Below are 21,244 nucleotides of genomic sequence, written 5' to 3'. Positions count from 1 at the left end.
GATTATAAAATGTATATTTCTGATGCTAGCTTTTTTGACACACGATATGGGGTATATTACAGTATATTGTGGGTTGTATATTGAGATGGCATGGGTATATGTCACATTAAAAATGAAAAACCACACTCGTGTGAAGTGAGGGGCGCTCTTATCATCATACATCTTCATACATCGTCATACATCACATTCCGTGCTCAGCCAACCAAATCATCACATATGTGGTTCCGGCCAGAGCCATAGTAGAGTAAGACATTGAGGAGGCACAAAACAGCCCGGTCACGTGTAACTCGTTTGTTACTGTAAAGCCTATAGATTCCAATACATTCTGTAAACTTCCGGTTCAGGCCTTTGTCACTATTCGCCAATAGAAGTGGCCCCATGAAGTGAACGGAGTTGTCCTAACTGTCTTACGGCTCTGGTTCCGGCCAATCATAATTGGCGTCTTGAATTTTCTGCCCTCACTTTTTGTACTGCTCAGCCAATCAAATCATCGCTAAAATTCACACAAACAGACAAAGCTGGGCATAGGATATTAGAACACAAACAAATCACACCTGTGTGAAGTGAGGGGCGCTCTTATCATCATACATCATCATATTCCGTGCTCAACCAATCAAATCATCACAAATGTCATTTCGGTGAATCACTTTTGGCGTCTTCATTTTTCTGCCCTCACTTTTATCCTCAATATGTACTTTGCTCAGCCAATTAAATCATCGCTATGGGGTGATCAGCCAATCACAAGCCATGAATGTTTGTGTTCACACAAACCCGGAAAGCTGGGCATAGGAGGGAGGGGCTAGCGCCCCCCACAAATCACTACAGCTTCAGTAGTCAACCTGTACAACTTTTGACTATCGAGTTGAAACTTGAAAGTGAACTACGCCGACACTGTATATACACAAAATGGAATGTATAGCCTAATATTACGTTTCATCATTACGACATTTCACTTTAGGTTTTTGAGTGGTGTAAACCACTCCAACAACTGGCTTTGTACCCGTGTACCCGTGTTCGTACCAAAAAAATGAGCATGGTTACTATGGTCACTGACAGACCACAGCTGATCAGGCTATATAAGACCCTGCACCACTCAGTTCACACGGGTGTGATTTTTGAGGTCTGGCTGGCTTTCACTCGTGATGTCATGTGGCAGCCAAGTCTATGGAATTTTAATGTTTGCTTTAAGCACCCCCCCCCCCCCTTAAAATAGATAATGATTTCAATTAATTGTTCCCTCTCTTCTGTCTCCAACTCATGATGGGGAGTTAGAAGAGCAGAAAGGAGGAGTGCAGCTGCAGGTGTGTCCTGGATTAGACCAACTGGGAGTCTTTGGCCATCGTGTAAAAGATTCCTCTTTGAGAGATGAGGTTGGAGGGGGTGTCGAACTCAACCATCTGCCCCATGTCCAACACCAGGACCCTGGTATAATCCATGATAGTCTTGAGGCGATGGGCAATGGTCAGGATGGTGCAGTCCTCAAACTGGGTGCGGATGGTGGACTGGATTAGATTGTCTGTCTCCAGATCAACGGCGGCTGTGGCCTCATCCAAGACCAGGATCTTGGTCTTCCTCAGTAGAGCTCTGGCCAGACACACCAGCTGGCGCTGACCCATGCTGAGGTTCTCTCCTCGTTCAGAACATTCATTGTTGAGTTTGTTTGGCAGACCTGATACAAAGCTCTTGAGGTGGGCCAGTTCCAGAGCTGTCCACACCTCCTCGTCAGTGTAACGATCAAATGGGTCCAAGTTCATCCTCAAAGATCCTGAAAACAATACCGGGTCCTGTGGTATGATGGTGATTCTGGAGCGGAGTTCGTGCAGGCCCAGCTGAGCGATGTTGACCCCATCAATGAGGATGTATCCTTCGGCTGCTTCAATGATGCGGAACAGGCCCAGTGTCAGGGAGGACTTCCCTGCACCTGTACGGCCCACAATACCCACCTTTTCCCCTCCCTGAATGGTGATGTTGATGTTGCGAATGGCCAGCACATGGTCCTCACGATAACGCAGGCCAAAGTCTCTGATCTCAATGTAACCTGCTGTTGGCCAGCCAGGGGGCAGGATGGATGGGTCATGTTTCCACTCTGCCTCTTTCTTTGTGTCGCCGTACTCTTTGATCCTCTCCACAGCCACAATGTTTGTTTCCAGTTCAGAAGACATCCTCACCAGCCATGACAGAGAGACTGTCAGCTGCAGAGCATATGAGATCGACAGGCCCACGATCCCAGGACTCAGGCTTTCTCTGGCCATCACAGCAAATAAAGCAGCGAATAACACAATGCAGTTCCCCACAAAGTCTAGACGGACAGCCATCCACCTGTTGGCCGCGATGCTGGGGTAGTAAGCCTTCTGGTTGTGATCGACACGCTGGTCGCTCTCTTGGATAAAGCGCTCCTGCTTGCCGAAAGCACGAATGACGCTGGTTCCCAACAGGGTTTCGTTGAAGTGGGTATAGATGGGCGACCGGCTTACCGACTCCAGTCGCTTGAGCTGGCGGGACGATGCCACGTAGAACCTCTGTACAAAAAAGTAAAGCAGTCCCAGCGGAGGGATGACGATGGCGACCAGTGGCGTGGCCACCAGTATCATGGCGCATCCATCCAACACGTTGAACATAGAACCCAGGAACATTCTGATGATGCTGGGGAGGACCGAGTCGATGGTGTCCGTGTCTTTGGCAAATCGGTTCACCAGGTTTCCGCTGGGTGTGCGCTCAAAGAAGGACATTGGTGAGCGCAAGACATTAAACAGCAAGGACTGGTGGAGGTAGCGCGAGGCCAGGATTCCCCCAATGTTCATTGAGATGGAATAACAGAAAACTGCCACACCTTGTGAGAAGCCCAGAGCGCCATACACGCCCAGTCTCATCTCCGTATAGGGTTGAGTGCCGTTGATCACTGGGTCGTCTGTCCACCGACTAAGCCAGTAGTTGGACAAGAGCGAGGCCGAGTGGTGAGCAAGGAACAGCACCAGACTGATGCAGGACAGCGGCACTCCTATGGCCTTTGTGTATTCCCAGAACACAGCCAACTTTACCTTTCCTGTGTTGGCCTTGTCTGCCTCCATCAGCTTTCCCACTTCATTGTCATTTGCTTTCATCCCAAAAACCTCATCTCCTTTCTTTGAGTTACTGCTGTTCTGAACACTTTGACCAATGACAGTAGCAGGGCCTCCGCTTTCCATTCCCTTTGGTACAGAAGTCGAGTTGTTGCTTTGCTCGGTGTTGGCGTAAGTATGCAGGAACTCGGCAAAGGCCCCCTCTCTGGCCATCAGCTCCAGATAGGACCCCATCTCTGTGATCTCCCCCTCCACCATCACCAGGATTAGGTCAACCTGCGGCAGGTAGCTCAGGCCATGAGTCACCAGCACACGTGTTTTGTCCCTGAGCATACCCTGTGGGCCGATGATCTTGTCGAAGATGTGTTTTCCCACATGGGCGTCGACCGCAGACAGCGGGTCATCCAGCAGGTAGACGGAGCAGTTGCAATAGACAGCCCTGGCTAAGCTCACCCTCTGCTTCTGACCTCCTGATAGATTCACTCCCTTCTCGCCGATCTCAGTATTGTCTCCTGCAGGCAGGATATCCAGGTCGGGCAGCAGGGCGCAGGCCTCCACAATGTGCTGGTACCAGCTATCATCCCTCTCCTGACCAAACGTGATGTTGTCTTTGAGGGTGTCATTCTGAACCCACGGCTGTTGGGGAACATAGGCCACGGAACCCTTAACAGCCACAGTCCCGTCTAGTTTCTCCATTTCTCCCAGCAGAGCAGAGAGCAGCGATGACTTTCCAGATCCTACATGTCCAACCACTGCCACTAGGGAACCTTCGGGTATGGACACATTCAACCTCTTCAAAGTCTCCGGTTCATCTCTGGACCAGCTGAAAGACCCGTCCACAATGGATATACTGTTAGCAGATCCTGCTATCATCTTCCTCTCCACGCTGTCCTCCTGCAGCTCCTCGTGAGACAGGAACGCATGTAGACGCGTCATGGAAACGCTGGCCTGCACCATGCTGCTGATGACCATGGGCAGCATGTTCAGAGGGAAGCGCAGGATGTTGAATAGAGCCAACGAAACAAAGGCCTTCTGGGCATCCAGCACGTTGTTCTCGTCACTCAGAACGTACACAGCGAACGTGGACAGCGCTACCAGGAAGGGGGTGCAGATCCAGGTAAAGGTGGATAAGGCATGCAGGTAGGCAGCCTTCGTTAAGACACGCAGCTCGCTCTCACGGATAGCAGACAGCTTTTCATTGAAGGCCAGTTCCCAAGCATACAACTTCAACACCTTGATGCCATTCAACACCTCGTTCATCAGCTTGATCCGGCTGTCTTTACTCTTCATCTGAGCTACCTGGTAGGTCTTGGTTTTCATGGCAATGACAGCATTGACTGGCACCATCAGAATCATCATGGCTACTCCTGCCAGTACAGATGGACCCAAGGTCTGCCAGAGGAAGTACAGGGCCAACACCACCTGTAGTGGTGCAGACCAGATCATGTTAATGTAGGTGATGAGGTTCATTAAGTGCTGGGCGTCTACCGACATCAGGTTGACAATCTCACCCACTGTGGAGGTACGCCGTGCCGCATTAGTGATAACCATGGCCTTTCTGTAGACGGCTCCAATGATGGCGGTCCGTAGTCGCATACCAGTCACAAAGCACACATGGAAGTACTTATGTAGAATCAATGTCTGAAAGCAGGAACACGCAAACAACAGCAACGCGTAGAAGTAGCCCTGCCAGGAGGGGGCACTGGAGCTGTTGACAAAGTTGATCAATCGACCGAGGATCTCGGGCCCGACAAACAGGAGGATGTCGTGGATGATCTTGTAGAAGGCGGACATGATGAAGTATGGTCCGAAGGTCAAGCACAGGGCCCAGAACAGAGAGGCCTCTCTGGTCTTCTTAGGTTTCTTCACCATCGGGATCTCTGACTTCTCCACAGGTTGCTCCTCCTCTCTCTCATCCCCGCGCGACGCCCTCTTGGGGGAGTACAGCATCTTATCCTCTGGCCTTTTGACTTTTTGGCACTCTCTGTTCCAGCACTGCAACAGGTGAGGGACGACCCTCTGGGAGCAGTCCTCAGGGTTCAGGGACCACAGGTCTTTTTCCTCCAGAGGACGCCTGTAGCCCGTCGTCATCATGCCGGTAACCCACCAGAAGGTTATCCTGGACAGGAACGAAGCGCCGGCCTCGGGACAGGGATTCTCGTCTTTGATGGCCTCTGTGAACAGCGGTGGACTGTCTGAAAGGCAGGACAGGAACGTGGCAATGAGCAGCAGGGCATAGTACACGTAGAAGGTGGTGTGTCGCCACGCGCACACAGCTGACGGCTGGTCGAGTGCCTGGATTATCTTGGACCTGAATGTGACTGTGGCACAAACCAGAGCCAGGAGCCAGAAGCCCAGCATCCGCCCAGAAGACTGGATTCCTTTCATACGCTCGCAGTGCGCCAACAGGGTGGCCAACAGCATGGTGACTCCCAGTACGGCGGGGCTAACCAGGTACACTGGTGCGGGAGCATTGTGTGGTTGGCTTCTTTCCCAGACAGAGTAGAAAAGATCTGCCCAGCAAATGATCCACAGCAGAAAGCCAACCGCCGTTTTGGATCGGTTGAAGTGGTTCATGCGGATGTAACCACCGTTTTGGCGGCGGAGGTAGGCGAGGTAGAACGGAGCACACAGCCAGAGGTAGAGGCAAGGTAACCACGCCAGCACAGTGTTTTGGAAGCACTGGGTTAGGTCTGGATTGGCCGTGTACCAGGTCCGGTTCCAATCCCAGAATGGATCGGAACCGTCCAGACTGCAAAGGTTGGCTAAGCCAAATAGATGTGACATAATGTAAGTAAAGCGTTCTGTTGTTTTTAAACCAGTTGTGTACCTGTCTCTCAAGTACCATTCCACCTAGCTGTCCACCCTGGAATTGCATGCACTGAATGAAATCTGCTGCTGCGGCAGCTTTTACTGTTGGCAGCTACTGTATGATGTCAGTATAGTATATAGTGTATACTATATAGTGTAACCTAGCAACGGACACTGCTGCGGTTTTTGTTTTCCTTACTTTCTTCAATCAGAAAATACTATAATCGAGGTGTAGTGGGGATAGTGCACATCTTCTTGATCAGGTACACGCTACGCACGTACACTCACACACCCGTACATGTGTGCCCATGTGCCATCCATCATATATTTGTTTAAAGTGCCATCCAGATTTGTGTGACTCTGATCAGATTTTCTAATATACTGTCTGTTGGAAACCCAATATATCCAAAACCATGCATTTACCATTCCGATTTTGAGGGACACTAGCCCCAACTATGCCCAGCTTTGTGTGTGTGTGTGTGAATAATAGCGATGATTTGATTGGCTGAGCAAAGTACGGATTGGGGATAAAAAGTGAGGGCGGAAAAAATAGGATGCAAATTGTGATTGGCTGGAATGAGATGATGTATGATGATGTACCATGATAAGATCGCCCCTCACTTCACACGGGTGTGATTTTTGTAGTGCTGTGAGTGTGCTGTGAGCGTGCGGTGAAACAGTATGGCATTAGGTCAGGGAAACAGGTTTCTTCGCGACAGCGGATGCATTTTTCAAAACTATAATAACACTGGTCTGTGTCTCTGCACAGACATGTGTGTGTGCATGCATTTGACGCAAACATATCCATTACATCCCTGAATATAATTAACCGGGAGGCTAATAAAAGAACATATGTAGTATAGGCTATATGCAATTTAACCACTCTTGCACAATCAGTGCCTATTGCCTAGCCTTAACTAATAATGAGTACTTAAAATTGATCCCTATGGCCAGCTGGTCTGGGCACCTAGGCTGCAATGCGGCCTGACAGTGTGTCAACGTTTCAAAAATAGCAAACAATTGCTGATCTACAAGCTCTCACAAGTAGATTCATCATGAGCTGTAATTGGGCTTAAAGGTTAATTGGTTACATTTCTTCATTAAAAGGTTAACTCGTTATATTCTGATAGTAATCTTGTTATAGTGTTGGTTCAGTAACCAGTTCTGTCCTTGTCTCTCCAGCTCGTTAATGAACATAAAGTATCCAATTTTAGTCAATCATGACTTCAGGAGAGAGTACCAGTGCCAATTTTGTGTGCTCATTTCTTTGTTTAATCACTTCCAATTTGACCTGTTTATCCTGAATCCTGCATGTGTGAGTTCTCACCTGATTGGATACAGTTGGTATCCCAATATCTTACATTAAATGCATTTTCTGTTTATTAAAGAGCTCAGAATATAGAGTTATTATCTTAACAAAACTATCGCTACCTTATTTAAGTGCACATGTGGGGAGTCTCAGTTTTGTCCGACATAAGAAGGGGAGCTCCAAGGAAGAAGGCATGAGAAACACTGTCCTACCTAGAGAATGAGACTCATTCACACTTTGACTCCAGTCGTTCCTCTTCCCTGTGACCATCATGATTATCCTAGAGTTCAAGTCATTCTACATCTCCATCATGATCATAGCCGTCATCACAAATGTGATGAGGTCATCACAAATGTGATAAGGTCAGCACAGTTTGGCACATTTGGGTATGGCTATGGCCAAATTTAGGCCAAGGAATATTTTTTGTGCAAAACGAATGCTTGGAATGGATTCAGAATCATGAAAACCCCCTAGTTTGACATGTCACATGCTACTTAAAGCATAATGAAATTTGGAAAATGTTGTCTTATATAGGTTGTTGGTGTGGTATACAAAAATGGCCATAACTTTTTTCTCGCAATGTTTCCGGCAGAGCAGGCCTCTCATTCTGTGGACCTTAATGATCAAATTAATAGAAAAAAATCACACCTGTGTGAACTGAGTGGTGCAAGGTCTTATATAGTCTGATCAGCTATGTCAGTGACGTCACACACTAACCATAGCAACCATTCTCATTTTTTTGGTACGAACACGGGTACATGGGTACAAAGCCAGTTGTTGGAGTGGTTTACACCACTCAAAAACACAAATAAAAAGTACGGCATGACATCACAGGTTAAACTCTATTCCTTGAGCTTTTGGGCCTGTGGCCCCTAGTGTTTTACAGATGAAATTATTCTAGGCATTTCGATATTTAAAATGTCAAGCATATACATATACATATACATATACGTATCTTCAGACCTTCAAGGTCTGAAGAAGAGCCTAGTCGGCTCGAAACATTACTGATGAAGATGCGTGTGAGAGCATGCAGATATTCTGAGGGACAATTCATTATGACACATTTGCCACTGAACTATTTTATTTCACTGTCACATGTCCAGGGCATTACATTCTTATTTGTTTTTGGGGGGTTTTATCTTAAAATGCACACATATTTCAAAATTGGCACCATCATAAAATGCAAGCAAATGGCACAAAGTTAAATATACCTGAAATACACCAAGGAACAAAGACCACACTAGTGCTAAGAATGACATGTTGCTGCCATCTACTGGAGATTCCATAAACTGGATGGATTTCACAGATGAAATAGCTTGGCATAAAAATCCATCTTGGGCCAAATACACATTTCAACAAAACCATGCTTTGTGATTCTATGGACAAATTATAATGGACATATAATCTGTCATAATATGATTTATCTTCAGCTAAAGTGATCTGATGTACTTACCAACTTCATTCTCAAACACTATACAAATCATTTGTAATGGCCAAATAATAAAACACAACAAATTTCCACTTCTAACTAACCATAAGCCTAAGATGTATAACTTAAACTCTTTATTTTGATATACTCCATGGGAAAACAATTTAAGACAACATCCTTACATTTGTGTGAATATTCCAAACCGATGGATAATAATTGCAGAATTAAATTAACAATGGCGATTTATTTAAATTATAGTCTGTTATGCAGTGGAAATGCATGTCAAACTGAGGGTCCTTGAAATTAAAATGGTTGAGAATCACTGCTAGAACCATACATTATACTCTTATGGGGGTCCCTGGTCAATTTAGGGGTCCTTGATATGAAAAGGTTTGAGAACTACTGTCCTACTGCATCTGCTCAGCCAAAACAGAGTCCTTCACTCCCGCGGCCAACACAGAGAAGAGGAAGGATGGGAAGAGTGAGCGGAGGTAGAGGGCCACCCTGGGGATGGGGTGGGCCAGCAGGACCTCTCTCCTCTTCCTGTTCACGGTCCGCACAATCTCATTGGCCAGGACCGATGGGCCCACACCATTGGCCAACTGGTTAGCAATAACGGTGGTAATGTCTGTAGCAGGAAAAAAAAATGGTTCAATTTAGCCAAAACAATATTCATATGTTGCATGTTGTGCATCTGTATAATGATTTAGCTGTCATTATTATTACACAAGTACGCGCTTTACCCCATTTTGGGCGGGAACCCCTTTTGGTGTTAGCATTATGTTATGCTTTAACTATTGAAAAATAGCAGATCTACAAGCTCATAGCGCGCCACCGAGTGGCGCGCTACGAGCTTGTAGGTCTGCTATTTTTGAAAAATCGAAGAACGTCTGACATAGAAACATAGCTTTTTCAGAAAACTGTCAGGATGTAGAAGACATTTTTAGAATCTGATCTCAGGTCAAAATGGGTTAAACAATACATTCTTGTATGTGGGGGGGATTTCTGTGGCACAATAAATGTGCTACTGATCGGTCCAGTGAACCTAATTTTGATGAGATTAGCTCCAGATGGAGGCATAGACAGACTCTGCTAGAGATTCCTTGCAGATCCACACAGTAAAAATAGCGTGTTGTGTTTTTCACCTCAAAGTCAGCCATATTTGGCAAGCAACATACATTAGGCTTTATACTCACATGGTTTCAAGTTGTTTAGGTTGAGTGCAGGTGTGTCAGATGGAGGAATGGCACCAGTATTGATGAAGGTGTGACTTATGGTGCTTACGGTTATCCCAAACTCCTCCACTTCAGCACGCAAGCAGTCAAAGAAGGCTTGTGCTGCATGCTTGGAGGCCGCATCTAAGAAGACATACATAAACACACACAGACACACGCGTGAACACAACAGAGCTTTGACTCACCCATAACGCAACTTCATTCCATACATTGCAAAGGAGACACTGAGCCTAATTGTTATCTGTCTCGCCACAGGAATTCTTTGTGCCTGTTGCACCACACACTGAAAACTTGTAGTTCATGTTTGAAATTCTAACAGGCTGTATGGTCTCTTATGAGGCACAGTACAATAAATGGGGAGCAGAAAATACAGCAGTGTGTGGATATTTTCATATATTTTTCCTTTATGATCTTTACTCAGCATATAGGTAATAGTTCAGTTATAGAAACATATAGAGACTGCACTCCTTGAGTCCGTGGTCCTGCCTATACTGTATATGGGCGTATCAGGTTTGTTTATGGTTATGTCTGACAGTCTAACGGCCACGCTACACCAGGCTTTTCTCGCGTGTTTACCCTAAACGCGCGGCCCGCGCGTGCGTTTTTGAGTGGTGTAAACCACTCCTACAACTGGCTTTTGTGTGCAGAAAAAATGAGCATGGTTGCTATGTTCAAAATAATTTCTGACGTAATTAAATCACAAATCACACCCGGGTGAACTGGATGACCGTAGCAACCATGCTAATTTTTTCTGCACAAAAAAAGCCAGTTGTGAAATCACATCCGGGTGTGATTTCATTACGTCAGATCAGAGCTGATCAGGCTATATAATACCTTACCTTATATAATACCTCACATCGGACAAAAACTCCAGCTGAATCAACTTCATGGTCACAAATCATCACATCAGAAGACGACCCTACCTAGCCAAAGATCTTTAAGACCACAGACCACAGCTGATCATGCTATATAAAACCTTACACCACTCAGTTCACACGGGTGTGATTTTTTTTTTTAAATAGGACTGGACCTAAATTCAACGCAGGCTCTAGCCTGACAGCACATTGCGTGTTCGAGTCCCGTTCATGGCGACCTTTGCTACATGTCTCCCCCATCTCCCTCTCCCTCTTTCCTGTCATTCTTCACTTGTATCTATCAATAAAGGCAGAAAAGCCAAAAAGGAAGACAGACACCACAGAGAAGCTGTCTTAGCAAGTGATGAAAACTGCTTCATGAAAACTTACAGGAGCTTCTGAAAGGGACCGCCAGTCTACCCTGAATGCTGTTGACCAATACGATGTGTCCTGATCTTCTGGACAACATTGTCGGGAGCACACCTGTGACACGATTCACACAATATTAACAGTATTAACACAATCGTTAATCATTAAGCAATCATTATTGGCTGACAAAGACATCAATAATACAGGAATGCACACAGAAACGCAATGTCTTGTCATAGTGTTTGTGGCGATTTGGGCAAATTGTCTCTGGTGTGTCTACCTTTGGCCAGAGTGCTGGGGCCAAAATAGTTGATGTCCATGATGTTTCTGTCCAGTTCCAGAGAGACGCTCTGCACGGGGGCCTTCAGCTTCATGCTACTATTGCAGATCAACACGTCCACGCAGCCATAACACTCAACCACCTCATTCACCACCTCTGGCATGCTGTCCATGTCACTAAAGTCCAGGATCACAAGCTTGGGCTGGAACGTCTTGGGGAAATAGAAAACAAGGAAGGTATGTGTTATGGGTGCCACTTGAACCCTATATTTAGCCGACCTCTACGCTAAATATCTTCACCTAAAATAACAGATACAAGCTCACGAGGCATCACGAAATGATGCATTATGAGCTTGTAGATTTGCTATTTTGCTAAATGCCAAGATTATGAATGCTGTGCTAACCAATTAGATTTTGGACAGGCATAATGCTCATATGTTTTCTCATTGGATAATATTAGTGTCTGTTTCAGTAACATCTGCTTTTATTTCCTATAGCCTACATGCATCTGCTCTGGCTTGTGTGCAGGAAATGCCCAGTGGACAGTGGACACTCAGAAAGGATATCCTACTATTGTGTGTGACCAGAGGAGGAAGCGGTGGTCTGTGACGCGATAGATAGAGGAGAGCATTATGATAAAAGCAGTGATGGAATGTGCTATGGTTATGTCTTATTCTAAGAACCATTGTGTCATCCATTGATCCCTCACTGACATAAGTGACATTCCAGTGAGTTTTTGGTTTATTCATCTGAAAAGGCTTCACACAATCAAGACTGTGAGTGTGATGTCATGAAGGTGTAACTAGATCTTTGATAATCTAGTGTTGTATATTTCTTTGGATCAATGGCTGCCAATACATACTTTTTCTCATTCAGGGAGCTTGCAAAAGCATGGAAAACTTGCCTATATGAGGAATCACTTAGTTTTTGGTGCTTATTCAAACAAGGATGGACTTCCTGAAACTGTTTTCGATTTGGTTGCCTCACCTGGCTGGGATCAGCATCTCTGGTCAATGAATCAAACAGAGACTCAAGCTTATCCCAGCTCATTCCACACAGGATCAGTCTGGCACCTCCCTTATGGAGGGTATGGGCACATGCTAAATAGGAATAAAACAATAAAAACAACAACTGAAATTATATCAGGAGAGGTATAGAAAATAATAGTTGGCTCATCATGTACAACAACCTTGTTATGCATTCTACAACTGCATTGGAAACTATTTCTCAAAGTCAAATCATGAGAAAGTTATGAAAAGTTATTTACCAGTCCCAACCCCCGACACGGCGTCCGTGATCACCACCACTTTGTTCCGCACCAAGGACTTGGCCATGAACTGCATGACCTCATTGTATATGTAGTATATCCCTGCTGCCACCACTATCAGCAGGGGCAGCGCAAACACAGAGGAGAAACTCATGATCTGTTAGGGAGACACAGAGGAATCCAATAATAAGCAATAAATACACAAAAGACCTATATTGACCTGCATTCTATAGAACAGCAAAAGAGCCAGTCAAGGATCAGGTGTTGAGACAAGAACCAGAATCCAGTTGGAACTTGGAAGTGTAACTATTTTGAGGTGCGGCTTATCTGTTTGTGTAGATTGCTGTAATGCCAAAAAAGCATCATCATCGCTGAAAACTCTGTAGAGCAATATCAGCATATGTGCTGTCAAATACAATTGTGTGCTCAAGAGATGATGAGCCCACTATCCTGTGTTTCCACAGTGGCTGAGGAGTAAAGCCACGGGCAACGAAACTGTTGCCCGTGGCTTACTGTTCTCTCCTGTGTCCAACTCGAGACTATACACTCGACAGATCCTATTCAGATAAGCATGGGTGACATCAGGGTAAAATGTAGGTCACGTTTCAACTTATGGAACATTCACTGTGTTCTGTAGCAGCAGACCAGACACTGTGCACTTCCCAATTGATAGATATTAGATATGTGTGCCAAAGGAGAAGTCTCACAGCTCATCTCATGCCTCCTAGACCTTTTAGTTCTGCATGTCGGTATTGATTGCATGCCGACATGGCTATATCTATGGAGAAAAGTAAGGTGGATTTAGAATAATTTAATTCACTTCTCACTTGTAAGGTAGTGAGGTATATTTCTTGGTTACTTCAGTAGTAAGGCCTATAATGGTACTAATAAACTCAAAATGTTCCTCCTAAATCTCTGGGTCCAACATGTGTCTGGTGGCCTTTATATTGCACTTACCATGTAAAGTGTGTCTTAAGAGAACGGCTAAATATATTCTGCCGCAGCAGAATCGCTTAGTTGCACTACATTGAGTCACCTCCGGGATATCGTCATTGGATACCCCAAGGGGGGCAGAAGGTTCACGTGCACAATCAAGAAAGGACCTTCCTTGTCTTGATTTAGTGGGGAAAACACATTAAAGAGGCCTACAGTCAGAAGAACCATACATATGTGACCAGGTCTAGCAAAATGGTCCTCATCTCGCCTATAATGAAAAGGCAGAAAATCTAAAATAAACTTGATTTATTTTTTTGTGATTTTCGTTTTTTTTTCATATTAACACAGCTTGAATGTTGAAGAAGGTTTTCATTCCAACAGATTATTGATTTGGGCAAATTAAATGTATACATTTATAAGTCAAAGTAGGCTAGCCAGCTCTAGGTGTTGAAATGTTGTGAACATTCAAAGGGGATTTTCTCAGCTTTGGGTAAAACGGCACAATCATTTTAAAATGGCCATATCTCCTTCAAATATTTTCCAATTTAATTGAATGATACATCATATGAAAGCTTACATTCTGTACTTTAATAATCTGTAAAAAACTGAAAAATTACTCTGGTCGAGATGAGGGCCTATTTGCCAGACCCGGTCACATATGTTGTATAATTAGTTAATTACAAATACTGTAAATCCCCCCTGGAGGTCCCAGAGGGCTAGTCGGTATAGGCCTACTGATGATGAGCAGCACACATGACACATCTAAAAGCAACACAGCACACAGACACACACATGTAATCTCTGTTATTCTTGGGTCACTTACAGCATGGGCAGGGAACTAATCCTTCACCGGGGATGGCTGATGTTTTCCGGGTTTAGTTAGGTAACAGACAGAGTATTATCCCTTTTCCCTCTGTGTCTCTTGTCAGTTCACATAGCTCTCTAACACACTCTCTGTCTGCCTGGCCCACTGCGGGCTAGTGGAACCTGATGCTTATAATAGCCCGTGCTAGAGTCAGCCATTAATACACGTTATGTGGTGTATAGTATTTAAGGCATGCCTCCTTGTTGCCAACATGAAGCAGGGATCGACAACAAATGGAGGCCCAACTCCCCCCGACTAGAAATAAGAGTTGCACAGTTGGTGTTGAAGGAATTTTAGTCAACGCCTTGTCTAAATAATATCAATCAGCAACTATATGTCCCCAAACTCAAACTCCTAAGGGTAGGCTCTATTGTCCCCCCTCCTTCCTCAAAGTTTTAGAAATGCTTAAAATGCTCCTTATTCGCCTAAACCAGCTTTTAAGTAAATACAAAGTCTGAGTATGTGGATAGAAAGTCACATGGCATGGGTCAAGAGAAAGAGAACAAGACTATTACTGCCAATTTCATCCATAGTTTCACGATTACATCCCAATTCTTAAATAAACTAAAATTTGAGAACTTGAGTTTTTCATTTTTCACCCCAGTCTACTCTCAGAAGAATGACTTATTTAAACTTTGCATTTCCCACAGTTTGTCGACTTTAAAGCATATAAACAGTATTTAATTACACCATTTATTAACTCCATCTCGTGTCGCTCGCCCAAAAGAACAGATAAGGAGCTTGTGTAAATCAATCAGTATTTTTGGGTGGGAGAGGGGCAACTGCGACACCGTCGTACTGCGGTGTATATATATATTCGATGCGCGACACCACCGTACGACATGATATTACGCTTCTCTCTCTCCGGTGGGCGGCGACAGTTGAGCTAATACCGCGAGATCCCGTAAAATTCCAGCAGCAAATCTGCGACCTCCATCCACTGGGAGAGAAGAACTCAGTCAGCCCCGAGAAAAGGAAGAAAAATAAACCCACCGTGGTGCTGCTGTGTTAGTGCTAACCCAAACCAGCCAGGAATAATGGAACCCAACCCCAAATATCAACTTATTTGGCGTCAGTAGTGATTATTCGGGGACGGGACGGGACGGGCGGGATGGGGTTTCTTTCTCTGCAGACCGACCGTATGGGAAGCACTAGAGGGAGTCGGTAGGATTTGTTTTTGTTTTGGCTCCTTTTTAAACCCAAAAGAGGGTTTCATTATTAGCCTGCAAGCTAGCTCAACGAGCTAGCAGGAGGAGAGGAGAGGAGGAGCGGTCGGTGGGTCAACTCCGCTCCGTGGAGGAGGAACGAGTCGACCGACCCGAGGGGGATAGGAGCCCGCTAGCTGACTGACTGACTGACTGACTGGAGGAGAGCTCCGTTCTTGCCTGGGCGGATTTTGTTTCCCCACTTTTTTGATGGAGTTCGAGGCGGACGCCTCCTCCTCGGCCCTGGTGTTTTTGTGGCTTGCGGCGCCCCGTTATTGATCTGTGGAAAGAAGCCGTGTTGGGCTAGTAGCGAAGCTAGCTCGTTAACTACTACTACTACTACTAGCCACCTCTGTCTGTCGCCACTGGGCTTTGTGGGTGCAGGAGGCCATGGACTAGAAAGGCGTTCATCACCACCAGCAGGCTGGCTTAATAATAATAATGGACACTCATCATTTATTGGGGTTATAATAATAATTGGATATAACTCGACAAGCAAAAGGGAGCGTTTGTTTTGAACTGTGATCGTGCAACGCTTAAAAAACTTGGAGGAATGATGCATTGGATGGCTAAGCAGTTGTTCACCACATTTGGATAAAAACGAAACGCACAAGAACAACAACCCCGGGGATTGCACAAAACACACAGCTCAAAGAGTTGTCAGAAGAAAACTATTATCAGTTTGCTAAGCTTTGAGGTGGGAAGAAACAGCAGAGAATGTCTGCTGCAAAGGAAAACCCCTGTAGGAAGTTCCAGGCGAACATTTTTAACAAAAGTAAATGTCAGAACTGTTTCAAACCACGAGAGCTGCATCTCTTGACGGACCAAGATTTGAACCAGGTAGGCTTCAAGTTAGGCCTAATTGCAGTGTTGATTAGGTTTGTTTTGCGAAACACTTTGTATCTCCTAAAACCCGTCGTTAGTCACAACAAACGGGAATTTCATTTCAGGATGCATGACTGATACGTCCCTGCCAGACGTCAGTCAAAAGTTTCAATTAGCTGACAAAGGTAACCTGATTACAGTGTTAACCAGCTTGTCAAGTTCACGAGAATGTAGTCGAGCTACAACGATCAGCACTCGTTTGTATACTGTATATAGACAATGATTATCCATAAAGCACTTTGTAATTGATATAATTGTTACTTAGATGGTTAGATATCTGGGCTTTTGGATAGTGTTCTGGTCGGATCAGTGTTTATGTGCTTGTGCCAGTAATAAACAACAAGCCAAGATGCAGACAGACACTATGATGGAAGAGTGCTTTATTGTTTTGGCCAAAACAAGCTGTCTATGTCATGCATTGATATGTCTCTGATTCTAAGCAACCCACTTTCTTTACCCATGTGACAGGCATGTTGTTGAATGGTAATTCCTCTAGCTTGGCTAACTGGCAATTTCAGCTTAGCACTGTTTCGCCTGCTGGGGTGTCACCATCAACTATGCGTTTTATCTGAAAATGAGTGCAGCGGCTATAAAGAGAGAGAGCGCCCTTCATCAAAACTATGGAGATTGAGTTATACAGTACACACTCTTTCCCTTCAGTCTTTCTCGCCTGTGTTCACTCTCCCTCTCTCTCCCCCAGATCATTAGTTTAGTCTCTGTTGTATCCTGTAATTGATCCCAGGCGATGAGGTCCAGATGGGCCCTTGAACATGGCTTAAGAGCCAAAACGGCAACGTCAGCATCCTCTCCTCTCCGTGTCTATACTTTGTGTGGATCTGCTAGTGTTTATTGCAGGTTAACCCGTTCGGATCCAAGACTCCTGATTCCCGAGCAAGCATTTTAGGATTACATCACTTCCTCTAATCCCCTGTGACCCACCCCTCACACTCTCTAAAAGCATTGATGATGACATCCATCCAAGGAACCAGAAAGGCTGTATAATAGTAATACTGTGCTGTACATGTGCTGTACATGTCTGCGTAACTGTTAGATCCGTGGGCTCAGTTCTTTAGTCTTCTTTACATTCACAAAATGCCTTGTGTTCCAATCTTCCAACACTATAGTAGCATGCAGTGCATTTGTATATAACGTAGTGGTTCTCAATGTGGGGTCCAGTGTTTAGGGAGGTCCATGACTCCATGACTAAAACGTTTGAGAACCACTGGTATAATCACTGGTTGTTATCAACAGTCCCTACCGGACAATCCACACAATGATGTATTTGCTATAACCCCTGGCTTCCATCTATGCATGAGCAGTCAGTGTTAAAGTTCCCAGACATGTTGGACGTGTATAAAACAAGGTTTTTTATTTTTGAGAGGGAGAATGTGACCAGTGGATGGAAAGTGTTACAGGCTGACTAGGAAAACGCCAAGCCTCTCAGCCAGCGATAAACTCAATAAGCAAGTGAGAAGAAAGCTTCAGCGCTGCAGTCGTGTAATGCTGTTAAAACACCATGAATGGCTCATTAGGCTAAGTGAATTTAAGAAAGTTATTTGGGACTCGAAGGGATCTGGAATTGCTAGTTTAAGCGCCCCCCCCCTCCCCCTGCTTTTCTTTTCATTCGCCTCCCACTACTCGTTTGATAGAGCTGGCGCTATGAATGCAACATTGACATAGATAGCCCACATGGAAAAGTTATCCGAAGGGAAGGCCGCGAACATCAGAAGAACAGTATCCAATATAAACAAGCTCTTTGTTTCACACTACTAGGACATAAGGTTGAACCGGGGGAGGGGATGCGGCTTGAGCACATTCCTGTATCTCAGCTTGTGTACTCTTTAGAAGAACCCAAAGGCAACGAATTTGTTGAATTTGTTGCTATGGGTTGTCACATGAATGATTTGTCCATAGAGGGATTGAGATCATCTTCAGGCTTTGGAGTTCCTCCCCACGCGAGAGAGGAACGTAATCATGCTTTCATGGTGTAGGGGTGGTGGGAGGCAGGGCTATGATGGAGGATGCAGTCTAAAGTCTGTGTCTGCGAGGCAGGATGCGTGAGAAGCTGAGGGAGTCTGGGATGGGGTAGTAGTTGTGAAACGGTGAGAGTAGGAGTGAGTTAAGCGAGAGGGGGGAAAGGAGGAAGCGTTTCTAAGGGGAAGTGGATCCATCGGGGGAAACTGGAGCCGAGCTTCCCAGAGGTTTCTGCTCAACCTTGCACTCCGTGGGCTTGCAGGCACTGCAGGCAGTAGTTAACAGAATTTGAGACAAAGTCTTGGCCTTAAAGAGCCTTTTAGAATTAACACATTCCAAATGTTCCAAGGCAGCTAAACCCTGCAGACTATTCCCAATGTTGGCATCATGGAATGATTGGTGCCGCCAAGTAACTTTTATGCCAAATAGCCAATAGCTTATATTGTTGACTGTCCAGCACAGTGCCAGTGGGTGGAGGGATGCTAGTATTTAGAGGATCACTGTTGTGGTAGTGGAATGACTTTCGCATGGCTCCCTCCATTCTTGCGTGTCACACCCAGCTGTGTTTCTTTGTCACTCATATGCCTGACCAGCGACACGTGTGCGCCTGCTAGAATATGTACACCCACGCTGTAAAATCCTCAGTATTAATTTAAACACGAAACTCAATACACCAGGGCTGTCAGCTTAGATTGGCTGGTTTCAGTGCATAAGACATCACCGTATGACACTGTCTCTGACAGTATGAAGTATACTATACATTTACCCATGTGGACCTGTGAAGATCCACTGAGGGTTACCTAGCACTGAGGTGCACCTGCCTGCTGGTGCCAACATTTGGACGGGCTAAACGACGAGCACCCGGGGTTGAGCACTGAGCAGTTCACCCCTTGCTTGGGCCCTCTGGATTGCTTTAGGGAAGAAATAGAAACATAACCCCCCCCACCACTGGTGGGAGAATGAGGGCTGTTGAAAGATTCTGCAGGAGACGTGTGTTAGGAAGAGGAGGTTGGAGGGCTTGTGGCATCACAGCAGGACCCCTACACCCTGTGGCTGTTTCTCCCTGGCTCAACGGCCTGCCATCACCCCAGGTGTCAGCTCACACAGCTGCTCTCCCCTTGTGATTTTTCTCCCTCACGCTCTCCTTTCTTTATTTTTCTTTTGCCTGTTTCCAGACCATTGTGTGCAATCTGTGCATTAAAACATTAGAGATAGGCTAAATGTAATTGTTTGTGTCAAACTTTGCCAAATTAGCAGAGAGGTTTGATTTATGTGGCTCATGACGTCTCTCCCCTCCAAAAAATCACTTTGTTTAAACTAAAGGGCCTCCATTTGTCTATCCCCATAGGTGCATCTATGCAAGTTCAAACAAGACAGATTTATAGCAGGCATGCGATGACATGGAGCCACAACAGGGCCAGTAATGGTGTAGCTGGGGCTAATAATCAGATGTTTCTGCTCTGCAGGTGAGCCATTCACCTGGAGTTTGGTAAGGGGGCGGCTCAAGGAAGAATGAGGGCCGCCTGGCCTGTCAATGTTTTAACACTCAACACAGATAAACAAAACACTTAACCTGGCATCCCTTATTTTGGGCATGTCATTATATAGGTCAATTAAAAAAAGGAAAAAAGGCAGATCTACACTGAGCTATCTACGAGACGGAGGTATTTCAACCCATTCTGGGCGGGAACCCCTTTTGGTGTTTTAAACATTGTTATAATTTAGCTATTAAAAAACAGCAGATCTACAAGCTCGTAGGTCTGCTATTTTTGAAAAATCGTGAAAATATTTTTTTCAGAAAACTGGAGGATTTAGAAGATTTTTTTTAAATTTCGACGTCGGGCCTCAATGGGTTAAAAGGCCTTCCTTCTATTCCGCCCGTCCTATGTTTCCATGTCTTGAACTTATCCTCTATGAACCAGTGATCATGTATAGGGGATTTGTATTTTTTTTTGCTGAGTTAGTTTCTGGCTGATAGCCACTCTGTCGCTGTCAGTCACACTTGGATGCCCCACTCTGGGCTCATCTGTTGTGAGGAAATGGGAAGGAGAGGCACTCAAGCGTGTCATCAAACAAGAGTTGATTAAACCAAGAGGCTTCACTAACTGGCTGTTGTGTGGTTGCAAAAATGCCTCGTGAGAGGAGAGGAGAGGACAGGATGGCTGTGCTTTGTTGTGGGGAGCCAGGTCGTAAGCTTTAACCCCTTTTGGTGTTAGCATTATGTTATGCTTTAGCTATTGAAAAATAGCAGATCTACAAGCTCATCTACGAGCTTGTAGGTCTGCTATTTTAGAAAAACCGAAGAACGACTGACATAGAAACATAGCTTTTTCAGAAAACTGTCAGGATGTAGAAGACATTTTTAGAATCTGATCTCAGGTCAAAATGGGTTAAGACAGCTTATCAGTCTCACCTGGGCATAGCTGATGACCCTTACTGTGCCCAGATCTCAGCGGGGGAAATGCAAGGCTGTGATGCTGGAAATGCTAGAAACTGGCTGTTGTGTGGTTGCAAAAAGGCCTCGAGAGAGAAGAGGACAGGCAACATCTGGGCCCCAAAAGGCTGCACACTCTCTCACCATCTCTCTCTCTCTCATCCCATCCCCCCTCTGGTTACACTCTCTTCCAGTTTTAATGATTGCCTAAATTGCCCTTTCCCCCCCTCTCTTTTTTTTTTTTTACAGGCTAAACCTATTTATGGCGGATGGCTGTGCTTGGCCCCCGAGGGGACTGACTTTGACAATCCTATGCAGAGATCCCGGGTAAGC

At 45.3% G+C, this 21,244-nt stretch overlaps 3 protein-coding genes across 7 annotated transcripts in view; 1 reads left to right on the top strand and 2 right to left on the bottom strand.

Moving 5' to 3' along the window:
• Positions 1-1,313: 1,313 nt before the first annotated feature.
• On the bottom strand, positions 1,314-5,846 carry LOC306915839 (multidrug resistance-associated protein 1-like; the record flags this gene model as incomplete). Its single annotated transcript, XM_079493478.1, has 1 exon — positions 1,314-5,846. One exon carries the CDS (start codon positions 5,844-5,846, stop codon positions 1,314-1,316), a length of 4,533 nt encoding a protein of 1,510 aa, XP_079349604.1.
• Positions 5,847-8,231: 2,385 nt separating this feature from the next.
• Positions 8,232-14,536, bottom strand: dhrs7cb (dehydrogenase/reductase (SDR family) member 7Cb). Its single transcript, XM_079492516.1, has 7 exons — positions 14,372-14,536; positions 12,613-12,769; positions 12,333-12,445; positions 11,347-11,557; positions 11,088-11,180; positions 9,805-9,966; positions 8,232-9,236 (listed from the first exon to the last, which is right to left on the bottom strand). Exons 2-7 carry the CDS (start codon positions 12,764-12,766, stop codon positions 9,016-9,018), a joined length of 954 nt encoding a protein of 317 aa, XP_079348642.1. The 5' UTR covers positions 12,767-12,769; positions 14,372-14,536; the 3' UTR covers positions 8,232-9,015.
• A 979-nt stretch (positions 14,537-15,515) lies between these two features.
• The window catches only part of LOC306915362 (myosin phosphatase Rho interacting protein), a 50,964-nt gene continuing 45,235 nt past the window's right edge, over positions 15,516-21,244 (top strand). For 2 of the 5 annotated variants that reach the window (XM_079492678.1, XM_079492679.1), the window contains exons 1-2: positions 15,517-16,458; positions 21,161-21,238. In XM_079492678.1, coding sequence (XP_079348804.1) covers positions 16,336-16,458; positions 21,161-21,238 — 201 coding nt within the window. In that variant the 5' untranslated portion in view covers positions 15,517-16,335. Of the gene's footprint in view, positions 16,459-21,160; positions 21,239-21,244 lie in introns of all 5 variants that reach the window. The other 3 variants (XM_079492680.1, XM_079492681.1, XM_079492682.1) reach the window with 3 other exon arrangements.

Source organism: Electrona antarctica (assembly GCF_951216825.1).
Source record: "Electrona antarctica genome assembly, chromosome: 22".
In the NCBI taxonomy this organism is placed as follows: domain Eukaryota; kingdom Metazoa; phylum Chordata; class Actinopteri; order Myctophiformes; family Myctophidae; genus Electrona; species Electrona antarctica.
The sequence above is the reverse complement of the archived record's forward strand: the minus strand, read 5'-3'. Positions and strand labels throughout refer to the sequence as shown.

Coding starts and splice junctions, on each gene's coding strand:
- dhrs7cb (XM_079492516.1), bottom strand. CDS start 12,766: ATGAGTTTCTCCTCTGTGTTTGCGCTGCCCCTGCTGATAGTGGTGGCA. Junction 12,446..12,612: donor CGTGTCGGGGGTTGGGACTG/GTAAATAACTTT, acceptor ATTCCTATTTAG/CATGTGCCCATACCCTCCAT. Junction 9,237..9,804: donor CCTAAACAACTTGAAACCAT/GTGAGTATAAAG, acceptor TTCCTGCTACAG/ACATTACCACCGTTATTGCT.